The sequence below is a fragment of the Passer montanus genome, unplaced genomic scaffold, assembly GCF_014805655.1.
Source record: "Passer montanus isolate IOZ18808 unplaced genomic scaffold, ASM1480565v1 scaffold52, whole genome shotgun sequence".
NCBI lineage: Eukaryota > Metazoa > Chordata > Aves > Passeriformes > Passeridae > Passer > Passer montanus.
Window position 1 is genome coordinate 3,552,018 of NW_024370152.1, and position 16,929 is coordinate 3,568,946.

At 41.8% G+C, this 16,929-nt stretch overlaps 1 protein-coding gene across 1 annotated transcript in view; it reads left to right on the forward strand.

Annotated features, from left to right (window-relative positions):
• The first annotated feature begins 7,986 nt into the window (after positions 1-7,986).
• Positions 7,987-16,929, forward strand: part of CHSY3 (chondroitin sulfate synthase 3) — a 143,395-nt gene continuing 134,452 nt past the window's right edge. Inside the window, exons 1-2 of the mRNA XM_039724189.1 lie at positions 7,987-8,937; positions 10,541-10,824. Coding sequence (XP_039580123.1) covers positions 8,223-8,937; positions 10,541-10,824 — 999 coding nt within the window. The 5' untranslated portion in view covers positions 7,987-8,222. The remainder of the gene's footprint in view (positions 8,938-10,540; positions 10,825-16,929) is intronic.

The following is a 16,929-nucleotide window of genomic DNA, read 5'->3' on the forward strand; positions in this document are numbered from 1 at the left end:
ACTTCATGTTTGATGCCATTGCCCTCAGAATGTTAAATTGCTAAATGCATATGAGTCACAAACTGAATTTCATAGTTTCCCTCTTCAATATAGCCACTTTAAGAGTAACATTAAAAAAAAAAAAAACCTAAAATGGACAATTTCAAGCACTCTATTTCTATAATCACAACAAGCTTAATTTCCGCATTAGTGATTTGGGGACAGTGCATTTAAAAGCAAACCTGTACTTCTACTTTGTAGCATCTCATAAAATATAGCCATTCTAAAGCAAAATATTGTGGTGTTGTCTTTATTTTACGCACAAAGTTAACCTTTATAATTTTTGTTTTGACATTTCTAGTTTAACTGTCCTAGTTCCATTAGGATAGCTTCCATGCTAAAAAGAACATATTCTGCTGAATTTGGGCCACCATGTACTGGGTAGAGAAAATATGTTACAAACTGCTCGTTGAATAAGTCAAATGATAGAATTGAAATCAGGGATAACTCTTTCCTCAGCTGTGGGGTTCTCTTCAGTCAAGTGTAGGTTTACAACATTACTAATCAAATCTCCTATTTGTATTATAGGTAAAAAATGCTAGTAAAATTATGATGTATATATTTTATAAGATGTATTTTTAAAACAGAGCAACTGTGTTCATGTAGAAATATGGATTTCATGGTTGATATTTCATGCACACAATTTTACTCACAGAAATATATTTTAAATCTAAAAAGTGTTTTTTTCAATTGTTTTAATTTTTAAAAAAAATTTGAATGCAATCATAGAAAGATAAAATAAAAAAATCCAACTTTCTCCTTGGGAAATCCCTTATGCTTCTTAGAAAATTGGTTTGTTTTGTTTGTTTGTATGTGTTTCCCCTCAAAATTCTAGATTCTCTGAACAAAATACTTTATATAATTAGTTGTTACTTTTGACAAAGATAGAATTATTTTGGAAAAACTTCTGCTATTAAGAGATATCTACTCTTTGCACAAAGTATTGCAACTACATAGGGCAGAAATGAGCAGGTAAAAGATAATTTTTTCAAAACTGTGATAGCATTTTTAGCAAATAAATCAGAAAGGAAGTAGAAAAGTTGTTTCTTTCAAAGTATTTTTTCTAATAAAAGGAATAAAATCAAGCAGTGTAATAACAACTTGGTTCTGAAAACATAATGTGATGGTTTGAATTGTAATGAAATTCTGTCAGACATAATCTGACTGCAACCACAACATTGTTTCACAAGGTGGCACAACTACTCTTCCTATTGTGCATGTGTATTTTCCTCGTCCAACATCTAATTAGGCTCCCAGAGCAGCTGTTAAAGAACCTATCTGTATTGAAAGCATAAGAAAGGTCTCAGGCATAAACAAGATTTCAGGCCCATTCCAAGGCTAGTTGAAATCAATAAGCAGCTTTCCAATGTCTTTGATAGGAATTTAATAGTTTATCTATTTAAACTCTCCTGCCAGGCTTTCTAATCCCATGTATGATTAGCTACAGCAGACAAAATATAAACTTCTCAGGAAAAATAATCTCATAATGCTTAGCTCTTGTCTGGCTTTTTAGAAATCTTAGTATGATTGCTAATACACTAATCTAGTAATAAGAACAAGAAGCTGACACATTCATAATCCTACCAAATTCAATGGGACAGCTTCCACACAAATTCAGAATACTGGCAGACTGAAAGAGTGGATTCTAATAAAAATTCTTTATATTTTGCTTTCTTAATGTTCGGACTTTGGAATTCAATTCGGACTTTGGAAATTTGTCTCTAGGATCAAGTGGGAAAAGTGATATAATATACAAAATATTTTTTCTGGCTTTACATAGCAATTGCAAAACAATGTTATTGCAATTTTTAATGAAGATGGTGAGTCTTGTAAGTATCAGAATTTGTACTTTCAGGCATTTCAAGCTGCAGACTAAAATGATATTCCATTATGTGACTTTGATATCAAATCTGAGTAAAAGTCATATTTGAGTAAAATTCCTAACAAACTTGGAAAAAATGTTGTTTGTTATCAATTTGTTTATAACCCCTTCATCAGTTCTTTAAAAAGGATTACATAAATGCATGAACCAATGTGCCTAGAATCAGACTTCTGACCATACACTTCTCTCCTTCTTGTTTTTCCTTTTAAGATGTCACATGGTTCATTGACACTGGATGTTGGAAGAGGGGATATGTATGTGTTTACTGTCACTTCTGTTTTGGTTGGTTTATAATGAAAGCTAACTATTCAGTTCTTCCTCTGGGAGCAATAGCTGTTCATGTCTATAGGCATCCTACTATTACCTTTCCAGAGTTCTCTTCTGAGTGAAATTTTTAAAAAAAATTCAGTTTAAGTTTTTATTTACTTTGCCAGACTTTTCTTTTCAGATTGCTTGAGCAGCCTTACAGCAGTGACCTCTACCTTTCCCAAACCACACCACAAAGTATGTCACACAGTTTCCTGGCATGCATTACTGCAGTCTGCAGATTAACCAATAAGATATTTTTGTACATAGGATACTGCTATTGCTATTAGAAATTACTCCTCTATTTTAACTTCTCTTGTTTTCAAGGTGGAAAAAGAATAAAGACTTCTTGTAGCCAGGTTAATCAAATGGTGTTATTACCTTTGGTAATAAAACAAATAATAAAAGCTATTACAACTGAAACTTTTTCAGTCTTATGAACATATTTTACAATTTTGAAAGAAAACGCTACACAGTTTATTTTCCTAATGCAGGAATTGCAAGGAAGTTATGTAAAGCAAGAAAGATTTTTAGTTTCAATCTTGATTTTCCTCCATACAGGCTGCTCTCAGATGGAGAATGGAGAATGTGTTTGCTGAGGTCTTTAAAAGAGAAATTTTCTGCTGTGCGGGGCACATTATTTTCCATCACTTTACCAGGATTGAGGTACAGTGGATTTCTGTCTATCCTAAGCATTTGGAAACACACTTTACTGACTTTCTTTGAAATGGCAACTTTGCTGACTTTATTTTAATTCTTTCATTTCTCATTAGAGTACTAGTCAAAAATGTGTGACAAAAGTGTTAAGGCAAATCTGTTTAAACCACTGGAGGCTATTACTTCCATTCTCATCCATGGCTATGGGGGTACCTGAGAAGGAAGAGAGTAAACACAGCTGTTCACCACTTAGAACCTTTTAGTGTATCCCACTAGAGGTGGGAGCTATGTATGGAGGTCTTCTATTCATAAAAGACAGTGATTTTGTCTCATTTATTTATCTTCTAAGAAGAGAGGGAAAACAAAGTATAGACAAGACAAACAGTTTGAAATAAAAGTAAAATAAAGCAGATTAAACAAACTCTTCTAAGAAGAGAGGGAAAACAACTTCAAAGTATAGACAAGACAAACAGTTTGAAATAAAAGTAAAATAAAGCAGATTAAACAAATTTACATATAAATTGTCCATGTAAACTTTGGTGTAATAATATTTTTTCATAAATAATGGAGAAAATGCTACATCTAAACGGCTTTTCAGAAGCACAGATGTCCTAGAATAGTCTATCATATAATTTAAATTTAGTTTTTATTTAAATTTGCATATGATGCTTTAATTAAATTGTAGATTGTGTAGTTTGTTTGTTTTCCTGGAACAAAAGAGGTTTTACTAATAGTTATGTTGTAAAATCATCTCGAATGTAAAATTTTAATTAAAATTTTATACTGATGGATTTTCAGAACTGAAAATAATTCTAGACGATACAAAGATTTTGTTTTTAGTAATACCTGTCGCACTTCACTGATCTCAGTCTGGAACAGAACTGAATATATGAGCATCAAAATTGTCTCTGTGGACAGTAGTGAAGGAGCAAGATATTGCAGTTGGCCTCCTGCTGCACTATGTGTAATTTCTCTGCAAGGAAATTCTGGTAAAACTGTGTTGGGGAATCAAAATTATTCCTTTTGTTTCTTTCTCTCATGGAATTTTGTCCCATCTGTTGCTAAGAAACAATAACTACCGACACTTACGAGAAAAAAAGATGTGGCTGGGAGGAGGGGGAGGAGGAGGAGGGGGAAGGGGAAGGCTGCAGTTCGCTACTCTCTGTACCTGGGTCGGGATCCCTGAGCCTCTCCCCCCTCAGAGAGATGCTTCCTGTAGCACTGGCAGGTGGGAATCACTTCCCAAGTGCCGCTTCACAGGACACAGTACTTACGAGAAAAAAAGATGTGTCTGGGAGGAGGGGGAGGAGGAGAAGGTGGAAGGGGAAGGCTGCAGTTCGCCTCTGTACCTGGGTCGGGATCCCTGAGCCTCTCCCCCCTCAGAGAGATGCTTCCTGTAGCACTGGCAGGTAGGAATCACTTCCCAAGTGCCGCTTCACAGGACACAGGAAAAGGGTGTGCATCAGAAATTTAGCCTTAACTGCACCCTACCAATTTCAGTTTGGAAGTTTGAAAACCTAGGAAGTCTGATATTCTTTAAATAAATTGTGCTGCCTTGTATAAACAGAGATAGGGAGCTATGCTGATCAAGGGTTTCCACAGGGAGGGCACTGCCAATTGGGATGTCACTTTCCCTGGTCCCACTAAAACTCACCTCCTTACAGGTAGACAGGCAAGAAGGGGGGAAAAGTCAACCAATTTCCTCAGAGGTGCTCTGTTCTTCTGGTTCTTTTTGTTGTCTCTGCTGTTGTTTTTGTTGGTTTTTTGCCTTGTTACACATACATATACTAGAAAAGAACTGTTGTTCCTTTTCCCATATCCGTCCGAAAGTCCCTTAATTTCAAAGTTATAGTAATTCAGAGGAATGGGGTAATTTTTTTTTTCATTCCAAGGGAGGTTGCTGCCTTCCATGGCAGACACTTGTTTTTCAAACCAAGACAGACCATAAGGACATAAGCAGCTGATTTCTCTTGAAAGAAAGCAATTTATTAATCTAAGATCTGGCTGCATCCAGTGCCCAGTAAAATCAGTTGAAAAGGCTTTAACCACTTTCAGTCAAATGTCTGTGAGGGTTAACAGATTTGACATAGAATTACCTTCCAAAATAGAATGGTGCATAGAAATGCAGATGGTTATAGAGCCAGATGTTGCAATATTGCAAATACAACATAAAAATACCAAATTAAGCCATAAACCCTGAGGAGTTTAGGAACATTATAACAAAGACTAAAGACTATATATTTGTTAAGATATAATTAATGCATACCCAGGCGTATCAATGAATAAATATATGCCTACAAAAATGTTATAGGATTTTTGGCAATCACAACTATTGCTCTGTCAATGATGTCTATATGCCTCCCTAATGAAACCAAATGCCCAAGGGGAATTTCAAGATTATGTTCCTGTAAGTTTGCTCTACAAAGACAATTGATATTTTATCTTTTGCAGGTGGCTGTGCTAGCTCTCATATGAGCTATTTTTGTGAGCTGGGCACATTATTTTCCATCACTTAGAGCCAAATGCTCTAATTAATTTTTAATGTCACACACCTAAAAGGGAGTTATTTGTTGATTTGTGGTGATACTTTAAAGAATGAAAGTGAAAAAGGTTTTATTTTGGATTTGAACACTGCCACCCTATCGCAAATTTTTCAGATTTGTCTGATTAATGATAGAAATAGCTCCAGTCCTTTCAACAATTAATTTATAACACATACATTTCCCCTTTCTTCCATCAAGCATATCCACTTCTCGCCATTTTTTGGAGGATTTTTTGTTGTTGTTTTGAAAATGGCAGTCAGCCATTATTCTTCACTTTCTAACGGGACACCTAAAGGACAGCCAGATTTAGTCAGTGCTTTCCACCTATGGCTGCTATGAATGTATACGGTGTTTTAGATGCCCTTTACATGATTTTTAAGGGCATTCTGAACACAGGTACAGGACTGTTCTTGTTAACCACTAGATGCCACCATTGTTGCTATAAGAGTGGTCCAGTCTATCTCTTTGTCCATTAAATCCCACAAGCCTTCAACAGATTTCTCTGCAGTGTATCAAAACAGTGGAATAGTATTGAACTAAAAATACAAATGCAGGTAGATACACACCTTATATTCAATTTATTTATAAATTATTTTGATAATACACAATACCTTGGGGTCCATTTTCAACTCAGAAGTGCTAAAAGGTCTTTATAAAACACCTCTCATGGGTTTATCTGCTGTTTTTGTGACAAAAATAAGAGCTGCCAGATCTGAGGAGCTGGTGCAGCTGACACTGACTGGAGTGATTTTAGTATACGCATAAGCAAGAGAAGTGGCTGAGTGTCATACATTGAACCTCTGCAACCCCAGAGCAGTAAGTTGTCTGAAAATTTAGGACACCATTATGACGGGACTGTGAAGGTCTCAAAGAGGTTGTACTGCACATAACTCACCGTGGCCCAGTAACTCCCAACTTCTGCTTGCAAGGAGCTGGGGGGGGAAGAGGGGGGAGATAGTATTTTAAAATGCAAGGTTCATACAGTGTTCTCATAACACTGGTAATTCCCAATGGCATTGTAAAGCCTTTCTGGAGGACATCCTTTACACTTAGCTTGTCTGTTAGTAGCCTGGGGAAGACAGACTCATGATCTGCTACCTTGCTGCACACACATCTCGGGTAGTGATCGTAAGCCCAGACACAACACTTGGGCTGTTCTTTTTAGTGGCACAGCTGGAGTGAATGCCTAGTGCCTTACTGATCGGTGTTACAAACATACCAGCCAGTGTGCCCATGGGGAGGAAATTAACCACGGTCTGTTTGGAAAGGACATTTACTCCTGGAGAACCCATAGGGTATGCTTCCTGAGCCTGATCCTTCCACATCTCAAAAACACAAAGAGCACGCTGCCTGCTTACTGCATGTGGCACAGTCATATGGATAAACTGCAAATTACTTCAGTAAGTGACCTCTTCACAGCTAAAGACTATGCAGAGTAGACTTGCTTTGTTAGGTGGGTAAAGCTGTATCATTTTCAACAAAGGCTTTAAATTTTTCTCTCACTATTCGCATACTTTTGCTAACATCGCAGACCACCAGCCTCCATACTCCTCCTCCCACCTTGGCATGTGTCTAACAATTGCTAAAGTCACAAGAAGTGATAGACAACGCCGCAGATTAGCCAAATGTGTGGTTTTGCTGAAAACTATTAAATATATGCTACTGGATCTGTTGTATTGATGTATTTCAGTGAATAGATGTGAGGAGCAATTTATGGCTTTTGTTGGATACAGACATCTTGCACAATTAAATTAGGGATGCATATAAATATGAAGGATATACAGGCAACCCTAAACTTCAGAATTAAAACTGTCCTTGTAGCCACAGTGTCCTTAACGTTTTATTGCTGCTGTCAGTCATCCTCGACTGTGGACAGCGCAGTTACCCAGAGGTTACCCAGAGGTCAGGAGGATGAAGAAGCAATGCGCCAGGATCTTGGAGCTCATGAGAACCAAAACAAAATTAACAATACCAGTAATACTAGCACTCCTTGCACTAATGATATACCCAGGCCGCGGAAATCCACGCCACAGGAAAAGGCACTTTTAGCTGGGGAGTTGTTAACTGTCCAGGGCAGAAGGCAGAGGCCAGAGCGGAGGCAGTGGAGAGGTCATCTCTCCTCCCGACACGACACCCGGACCTGCCTTCCAGGACCACCCCTCTGGAGGAGAAGACCGGGCAGAACGCTCCCGTCCGGCAACCCGTGTCCGCCCTCGGATGGTGCCGAGCCGCGGCCGCTGCTACGGCGGGTCCGGGGCACACCGGGGGATCCAGAGCTAAGCGAGGCCCACCGGCCCTGCCCCCGCCCCAGCGGGCAGGAGGGTGGCCAGCGGACGGCGGGGCCGGTTCGGGTGTCGAGGCGGCGGCGGGGGTGATCCGCGAGAGGCAGCTAAAAAAATCGTTTCCTTCCGGAGCGGCGGCGGCGGCCGCCACTTCTCCGGCGCAGCTCGGGCGCCGGCGGCGCCCTCCGGGGTGAGGCGCTCGGCAGCCACGGAGGAAGGCGGCGGGCGCTGCGCGGGGGCCGGGGCGGAGGAGGCTGAGCGGTGGGAGGGGCAGGGAGGGACCAGCCGCGGCGGGGACAAGGTGCCAGCGGAGCGGAGGCGCCGCCGCTCGCGCTCCGCCGCCCTTCCACCCGCAGAAGTTTGACTCGGGAGCAGCGCAGCCGCCCGGCCGCCGCGGCGGGGCAGGGACCCGCGGCGGGAGACGCCGCGCTTGGGGCCGCCGCGGGACGGGGGTCGCCTCCAGCGGGACGCCGGTGGCGGTAGTGCTGCTCTGGGAGCCGCCCCGCCCGCGACATGGCAGCGCGATCCCGGAGACCCTGGCTGAGCGTGGTGCTGGGGCTGGTGCTGGGTTTCACCGCCGCCTCCTGGCTCATCGCCCCTAGAGTGGCCGAGCTCAGCGAGAAGAAGCGGCGCGGCGCCAGCCTCTGCTCCTACTACGGCCGCGCGGCGGGGCCGGGGGCGGCCCGGGGCGCGGCGGCGGCGGGCGGGCAGCAGGCGCCGCCGGGGGCAGCGGCGGTGCTGGGCGGCACGAGTTTCAGGAGCAGCCCCTGGGAGCTGCCGCCGGCGGCGGCGGAGGGCACGGTCTCCAGCCCCGCTGCCGGTGGGGAAGGGGAGCCAGAGGAGGAGGACGAAGGCGGCGAGAAGCGGAGCGGCCGGCCTGGCGGCAGCCACAACGGGAGCGGGGACTGGGGGGGCGCCCAGGGCTGTACCAAGCCCCGCAACTTTCTCTACGTGGGGGTGATGACGGCCCAGAAGTACCTGGGCAGTCGGGCGGTGGCGGCGCAGCGGACGTGGGCACCCTCGGTGCCGGGCCGCGTGGAGTTCTTCTCCAGCCAGGGCTCCGCCGCGCCCCCCGGGATGCCCCCGCTGCCCGTCGTTGCCCTGCCAGGAGTGGACGACTCTTACCCGCCGCAAAAGAAGTCCTTCATGATGATCAAGTACATGCACGACCACTACCTGGACAAGTACGAGTGGTTCATGCGGGCGGACGACGACGTCTACATAAAAGGTGACCGGGGCGCATCCCGCCGGCGGGAAGAAGGGAGGAAGGGGAGCGGAGGGAGACCGTCGGATTCCCCCTGTGGGTCGGGGAGAGATTCGGTTCCCGCCTGGGGCGGGGAGAGCGAGGGGCGCCTCGACCTGCCACTGCCCCGCCGGCGTTTGCCTCCAGCCCCGGTGTGCGGGGTATGGGGAGCCGCCCCATCCCTGAGGGAACCCCGGCGTGCCCGGGCCGGGCCGTCTCTCTGGAGGCCGCGACTCATTGGAGAGCCAAAACTGCGGCTTGGACCACGCCGGGCGCGGTGAGCGGTCCTTTGGATGGGCGTGTGGTCCCGGTTGTGCCGTCCCCGCCCTCGCTTCCGTGGCGATCCTGCGGACGAGCCTCCGCCGTGGTCCGGCCGAGAGGGTCTGGTCTTACCGGGCGCGGCGGGCTGCGAGGCACTGCAGGACTCAGGACCCGACCTCAGGGCGCCTGGCGGCCGTGCCGCGCCCCGGCCCCTCGGAGGAGTCCGTGCGGGACTCCTGGGGAGCGGGGCTGCTGTCACCGGTACCAAGCTCCTCGCTTGCCTCGGCCCTGGGCTGGGCGAGCGGAGCCGCCGGCGCTCCAAGTGAAGCTGCTGTTCAGTGCAGCGGGCGCCTCCGGGAAGCACCAGCCCTGCTCCCGTGCGAGTTTCATCGCACCGTTAGGACGCGATGTTCTGCAGCCTTCTTCCTTTTGCTCTGCGCTTGAGGCTGGCGTTGTTTGTGCCGTGTCCCGCGCTGAGGAAAGGAAAGCTAAAGTTGAAAGCATAAGCCCAGGTTGTGAGCTTGGTTGCTTACACTCTTGTAAGTTCATTGGTGGTGGCTGTACCCTTCCCTGTTTGTCACTTAATTTTGAATCGTGTAATAGGCTGCCTGCTCATCAGTTGTCATTCACCTATCAAATACTTGCAGATGTACACATATATATATGTATATACATTCAGTTGCAGGCATAAAGTTGTGTTTTCTTTGAGTTCATTTCGAAGGTGTACTGAACGTGTCTTTAATTGATTACATGGTATGAAATTAAACCTATCCAGAAACTTTTAGTTTCAAATAAATGTTAAAGTTTCCTAGAATAACTGGCTAAGTGCTGTTAAACATTGTAGCACTAGAGCTATTTGAAACTAACAAGAGTTTAATTTTCTTTCCAAGAATTAGTCTGTAATCCTGTTTTTCTTAGTTAATTTAGATTTACTCTGGTATTTTTGAAAATTAATCATATTAAATCTTACCTGGTATTTCCCATCAACTCCCTTTCCTCCCCAGCCTGGAATTATATTGTCCAAATTGTCCAACTTTAGGGACTTTTGTACTAGCAAGTGTTTTCCATCAGTATTGTTTGAATAGAACAAGTTCACTGTCAAAAATTAAGTTTCCTTCCAGCTTGTGGGTGGAAGGAAAATGCCATTTTAATGTTAATTTAAAAAAAACTGTTAAGGATGTTTTCTGCGAGATCTAGGATATTGCTTTGGAAGTAATTTCCTCTGATAGTCTCAGGTACCTGTTACATTTTTATAAGAGCTTAAAGTACAGGACAAGAGATGGTTGGCAGAGTAGTCAGGGAAATAACAATCTTGTCTTTTTGTCAGGTGAAAAATTAGAGGAGTTTCTTCGCTCACTGAACAGCAGTAAACCTCTGTATTTGGGGCAGACTGGTCTGGGTAATATTGAAGAACTTGGAAAACTCGGACTGGAGCCTGGAGAAAATTTCTGCATGGGAGGGCCAGGAATGATCTTCAGCCGGGAAGTTCTGCGGAGGATGGTGCCACATATAGGTGAATGTCTTCGAGAAATGTACACCACTCATGAGGATGTGGAAGTGGGCAGGTGTGTCCGGAGGTTTGGAGGAACTCAGTGCGTTTGGTCCTATGAGGTAAGTGACAATGTAAATTGCGGTGTGCTATTTGTTTACAGAGTTTTTCATCTTGCAAGGTAAGTAGCTGGACCTGCAATCTCTTTCCACCTTAATTGTCTTCCAATGCTTGCATCAGGATGTGAACTGAAGACTGTAAAGAAAAAAGAGAGGAAAACATTAACAGCATATTAATAATATTTATTTCTACTTGTGTCTTACAGTTTTCATTGGTGACAATTTACTGCAGCCATGTTGTAAGCGTTGCTATGCTGTAAGTTGCTAGTGCATTACCTAGAGGGTTTCAAAACAATCTTTGACAGGAAGCTGTTACATTTGATATATATACTGTTCAGGACTGATTGTTTTAAGCAGATCTTTTCAAGTTTAGATAAGTACGAAGCATATCTGTTTGCTCTCCATCACAGTCTCTTAAAATACATTGTAGCATTTGAAGAATGGCCTGTATTTTCTTAATTACCCAGATGTATCTTATTCAAGTTTGTTATTGACAAAAGCAGAAATAGGTGGTTTTTGGCTGAGTTGGTCTTTATTTTGTACAGAAATGAAATTTGTTTTACTGCCTTTCTATGATACAATTTTAATAGTGTTTTTCTTAGCGTAGAACACCGTTAAAACGGATTAGGGATACGTGCAGTGTAATAAATTTTCCTATGCCGAAGTAATTTTAGGAACAAATTACTTCATTCAGTGGTAGCATTTTCTAAAGTAATGAGGGTCTGTTGCAGTACCCAGAAACTTTATCTGCAATGCCATAATTAAAATTCATGCTGGTTTCTCTGAAATTATTGTGCTTATTTGCAAGACTGTCCTCATAGATTAAAATAGGCTGAGCATACAACTACAAGAAAGGGTAAAAGGTGAAACGTAATATGATGAATATTATTTCACTTATTTTGACCAGTTCTTTAATATTAATATGTGTTTGCTCTTGTGGCACTCCCTCATTAATCAGGAAAAATCCATTTGAATGGGCCACAGAAAGAGGCTATGTGGTATTTAGTGTCAAAAAGTCACAAAAAAAATAATCTTGTGTAATAGCATTTTTCTGAATGGTCCAGGGAAAGGTGACCCTTTATAAATGTGTTTGGTAGACTACAGTGTATGTAAGCAGGTGAACAAAAGAAAACGCTGCATGCTTGATACTAATTAGGTAGAAATCTTAGAGGGGCAAGTCTTCTTCACAACAGAAATATGCTTTTTGAGCCTATTTCATTATGTGTTGTAAATGCTACTGTGAAATGTACCTGTTACTCTGGCAGAGAAGGGAAGGCATTTATGGTGTTGTTGGAAATCCACGTAGAACTATATACTACTAGTGGTTCCTAATCAGACGTCCAAATTGTGTGGTACATCTGCAGCCTAATTGTACACTCTGATGTGTTTGGGCTGTGTCTGTACAAAGCTGCTTTCCAGTCCTTATGGGTATGTGATGCTTGCTAATCTGTATCAGGTGGCAGCATTAAGGTTCTACCTTGACAGTTGTATCAGGAAAGGGGTTTTGTTTTTGTTTTTATGGCTTGACTTGGGGAGAAATCTGTGGATGAAAGCCAATAATATTGTCACCATGGTTATAATTTATTTTGATGCTGAATGTCAGGAAATGTTGGCTCCAGGCACTGATCTTAAGGGGGATGGAACAAAAAAAAATACAGTTTTGGAGACTGGTTTATATGACTGCCCAGAAGCTCAGCTTTTCATGGTAGAATTGAGGCCTGAAAACAAACTTTTTGAAAAAAAACTCATGCTTGTATGGGATCTGGAATAGAGTGACACCAGTTGGTTTCAGTTCCTCTTGAAGGACCTGGGTCTATGTAATAAAGAATAGAAGAAGAAAAAATGTGTTGGGCATTGCAATAGTCCCTACTAATTTCTGACCAGTATTTCTGTCTGATTCTGAAGAATCTTTGACTCTGTTGCCAGTGCAGAAGCTGCTTGGGAAAATGCAGATGATTAAGACAAAGCTGCTTAGGATGTTATCCCAGCATTAAACCTATTTAGATGGGAAGAAGTGAAGTGGGGTATCTGGAAAGAGAAGCTGCATTTGTGCTTTGGCATAGTTTGTGCTGTGCAACAGTATGGTACTCCACCTGAGCAGATCTGTGTGTTGAAGATTGCTAGATTATTTGGTGAAAAGAATGATTTTTTTTTTCCCCTGGGGCACTGAAACTGTTTCTGTGTGCTTTTTCATTCCTGTGTTAGATCAGAAATGCTCTCTATGTGCTAGAAGGGGAATATTCCTTCAGATACATGTGCACAAAATCTAAGACTGGGGCCAGGACTTCCTGTATAGCCAATTGCACTTTTGTCCTCTTGTTCTGTGTAAGTAATAAACCGAGTCCTGTTGAGCTGCAAGATTATTATGAACTTAATTGATTTCAGTAAGATAAATAATTTGTATTTTGTATGTATTTGTGAAGACCAATGTAAACTGGAAACAATTACATTAGAATTCATAGGAGCTTTTTAGCTGCAGAAGAGTTGAATCACTGTTGCCTCATTTTTTACTATATTTCTTTTCAAGAACTGGATTGGAAAGTCAAAGAGTTGCTGAGAAAACCTGAAATGTTTGATCTTTGCTGGGTGGCTTAGCCTGTGTAGTTGACTGGCTGCCTGTCAGTTTTTTCTGCTGCTACTTAGGGCTACCCAGAAGCATATGGTAGCTTATATGCATAATATGCTTTCTGACAAGAAGAGGGTAACAACTTTGGTGGTTTTTTTTTTTAATTTAATTTTGTTGTTGTTGTAAGAATGAATAAGAAAATAAGATATTTATGGGCCTGCAGTGAGCCACTCTTATGTTTTGAGCTTTCTAGAGTTAAATTCTAGTTCTGTCAGATTTGAAACCAGGTCTAAAGATTGAGACTCCTACGTACCAAGTGACTCATGGCTGAGGTGATGAGCCTTCTGTATATCTGCTGATGGAGCTCCTCCACTCTAAATAAAGAATTAGACATTAGATCGCTGAGAGAGGGAATCTAATGACAGTGTTTTTAGGGTCCTTGTGAGAAATGGAGGACAGAAAGAGGAGGACACTCAGGGTAGTGTCTCTTTTTGGTTGCTGTCTTGTTCTGCTGGACTTGGGCAGCCCTGTGGTAAGATGGAACAGGGGAGAATCCACTTTGCTGAGCACGAGCATCAGGAGAAAAAGAGGTGGTCATAGGCAAGAATAAAGGACTAGCAAAGTGTCAAACTGCTGTCTTGACAGCAGCTTAGATTCAAATTGTCTGGAAGCAACAGATAAACTGTAGCCTAAATCTAGTCCATTTCCTTGCTTCATGAGAAGGTATCTGCCAGAAGTGTATTTTGGATGGAACATTTTCTTTCTACAGAAGATCCATCCTTGTTCTGGTATATTTTTTCAATTATGTTTTAATTTACCCTTATTTTTTTGATGATGCTGTAATGACTGAGGTATAATAAACCTGACAAATTTGTCCAAAGTATCTCTATTAAAAGTCTGTTCGTATTTTGTAAGGTGCTTTTGGGGAAGCATCTTCTGCTTCGTCAAATCAGAAACTAAAGATTAAAAAGGCCTTTTGATTTGTTTTCAGAGTCTATATTTCAAGTTTTCCCTCTCTTCCACTAATTTTCAAGCTTTTGAATGTTTTTATTTTAAAGGAATGAAGAAATTATCTTGATTTTAGTGAGTCATATGTCTTCTATTCTTTTGAAAACATAGTTAAAAAGCTGTACTTCCTTGTTTTGCTGTTTAAGAGGGATTTGAATGTAGAGGATGATTTGAAATAAAGGTTTGATTGCTTTATCTCTCTTCCCTTCCCCCTTTATTCCCTCCCCCGCTTTTAAAAAATATGTTTTGGGTTTCAGAAGACCATTTTATAATATATAACCTGAAATTTGAACAGATCAAATAGTGTAGTTCCATAAAATGACTAAAAGAAATACTGTGTATGAAATGTGGCTATAACAATTGAAGAAGACTTTGTCAGGGTGTAAATACTATTAGAGAATGTTTTTTTAAGAAAATAAAAAATGTCAAATGCAGCATAAAATATCTAAAGGCAATTCATTGATGTGTTTGTAACATATATTCAAATACTTGCAAAGCTTTTCTTTCTGTAGCCTTTTTTCCCTTTCTATGGATGAAAATCATATAGAGTATCTTAAGGTAGAAGAGACTCATAAGGATTATCAAATCCAGGGCTTGCTGTGTTCACTTTAGAGTTAAAAACTACATTCCTCCAAAACATCCTATACAGTATTGTTCCTTTGGTATTGTGTAGGTTGATATTGAAAGAAAATATGATACTTTGTACATACAAGTACTCCACATAAATTATATATCTGTTTTTCCTACTGTTTTTTTCCCCTTTGTTTCCAAAGTTCAAGGACATAGACTGCAGTCTCATTACTGCAACATTCTTTTAGTAAAAAAGCTCTCTATTATCCTATTTGTTGTTGAATCCCAGTAGTTACAGTAAATATTGCAGTAAATGTCATGGGAAAATGCCTCTTTGGATCAAGCTGTGTACTCAGAAACTTTTCCTTTACAGTGCATTGGTATTTTGACTGTCTCTGGTGGTACTAGAACTTTGTAAACCATTTTATGTCTCTTCTTCTAAAAATACTTTATATTTTCTGTTTTAACTTAAGACTTCCTTCCTGTTGTATTTTAATCTGTCATTTAAGCTTTATCTCTCTGGTGAAGATCGGTACTAAGCTTTGAGTTCAACCCTGCACCAAACAGAAACATTAGAGATGTGGGTGTTTTTGATGATAGGATGGTATTTTGCTCATTTTTGGTACTGGAATGATCAATCTTGAAGCAACAGTGCCCCACCCCCACTTAAGTTGTTGAATTCAGACAGCGTAATTAGGTAGTTACATAAATGCAGCCAATACTTTAAAAAAACATCAGTGATCCTAGAATAAGAAATGCTTAGAAGAGTGGACCCTTGCAGTAGGGGTCTCTGAATGTATATGAAGAAAAATCAGATGATCCCAGAGGGCTTATAACTTTTTGCATAAATGGACATTTTCTGGTACAGGACTGCTTGTGTGCTGTCTTAACTGTTTGTTACCAACATCTACCCAATTAGTGATGTTAACTGTACATATCAAATTTCTTTACTTTATGTGATTCTCACCTGGTTAGAAAAATCATACTATTGCAGTATAGTGTTTCTGTGTGTACATGATGCAAATAACTGTCAATCCTTAAATGCACATTCTGTTGCTTTAACCATGGTGCTAAGTTGGGTCATTACTCTTGCCCTGTGTCGCTCTTCCTGGTCCTCACTTGAGCTGCCAGCTCTGACTGTGCTGTGCAGATTTCCTGCTTGCCTTTTTTTTTTTTCTTTTTTTCCTATGGCTTTCTACATAACCTCCTGTCGTTAATTTGCTCTTTTATGTGGGGAATTTGCGGGGGCTGCCTGAGGGCCCTGCCTCCCTTGGGTTCATGAATCCTGAGGGGGTTCCTTGTATTCCAAGCTCTTCTTGATCCTGTCAAGATCAAGATCAGCTTGGCTGGGAAATTGAGGAACATCATGGTGAGAAAGCTGCATCATTCCTGGTACTTGCATGTTTCTGAGTCGTGTTTCCTCATGTGGCTCAGCGCAACAGCAAGAGCTGGGGATACCTTTTCTGGTGTCCTTATTGTCATGGATAACATTCCCATAGCTACCATGGAAATGTGCAGAAGAACACACAAACCTATGGCTGTGGTCCACTGTATGAGGGCATCTGATACATGGAGCCAACAGCTAAAGGGCCATTTCTCCCCTGGTTGAATGCTAAGGTCTCTTACATTTATTCCTGTCTTGGTTTCAGGTTACTGTCCTGTGTTTTCTGCCCTGCCCCAAGAGGAAATATTATTTGTGTGATTTTGGAGTTTTACAGCTGTGTAATTGTGACACTTGTGCTGAGTTACCACGTTGCTGAAAGACTCTGGGGAATATTTTCGTGCCCCTGGTATGAAGAATGCATGGCTACACCTTCCTTCCAATGTTGTTTTATCTAACAGTAGCCCTTTGTTTGGAGGACTGAGTAGTTAGCTAACAGCTTTTGAGTCAGTTGCAAATGTTTGAATATTCTCAAAGCAAGTATTTCAGAGTTTTTCCTCTAAGAATAAGTTCTTGTTTGATT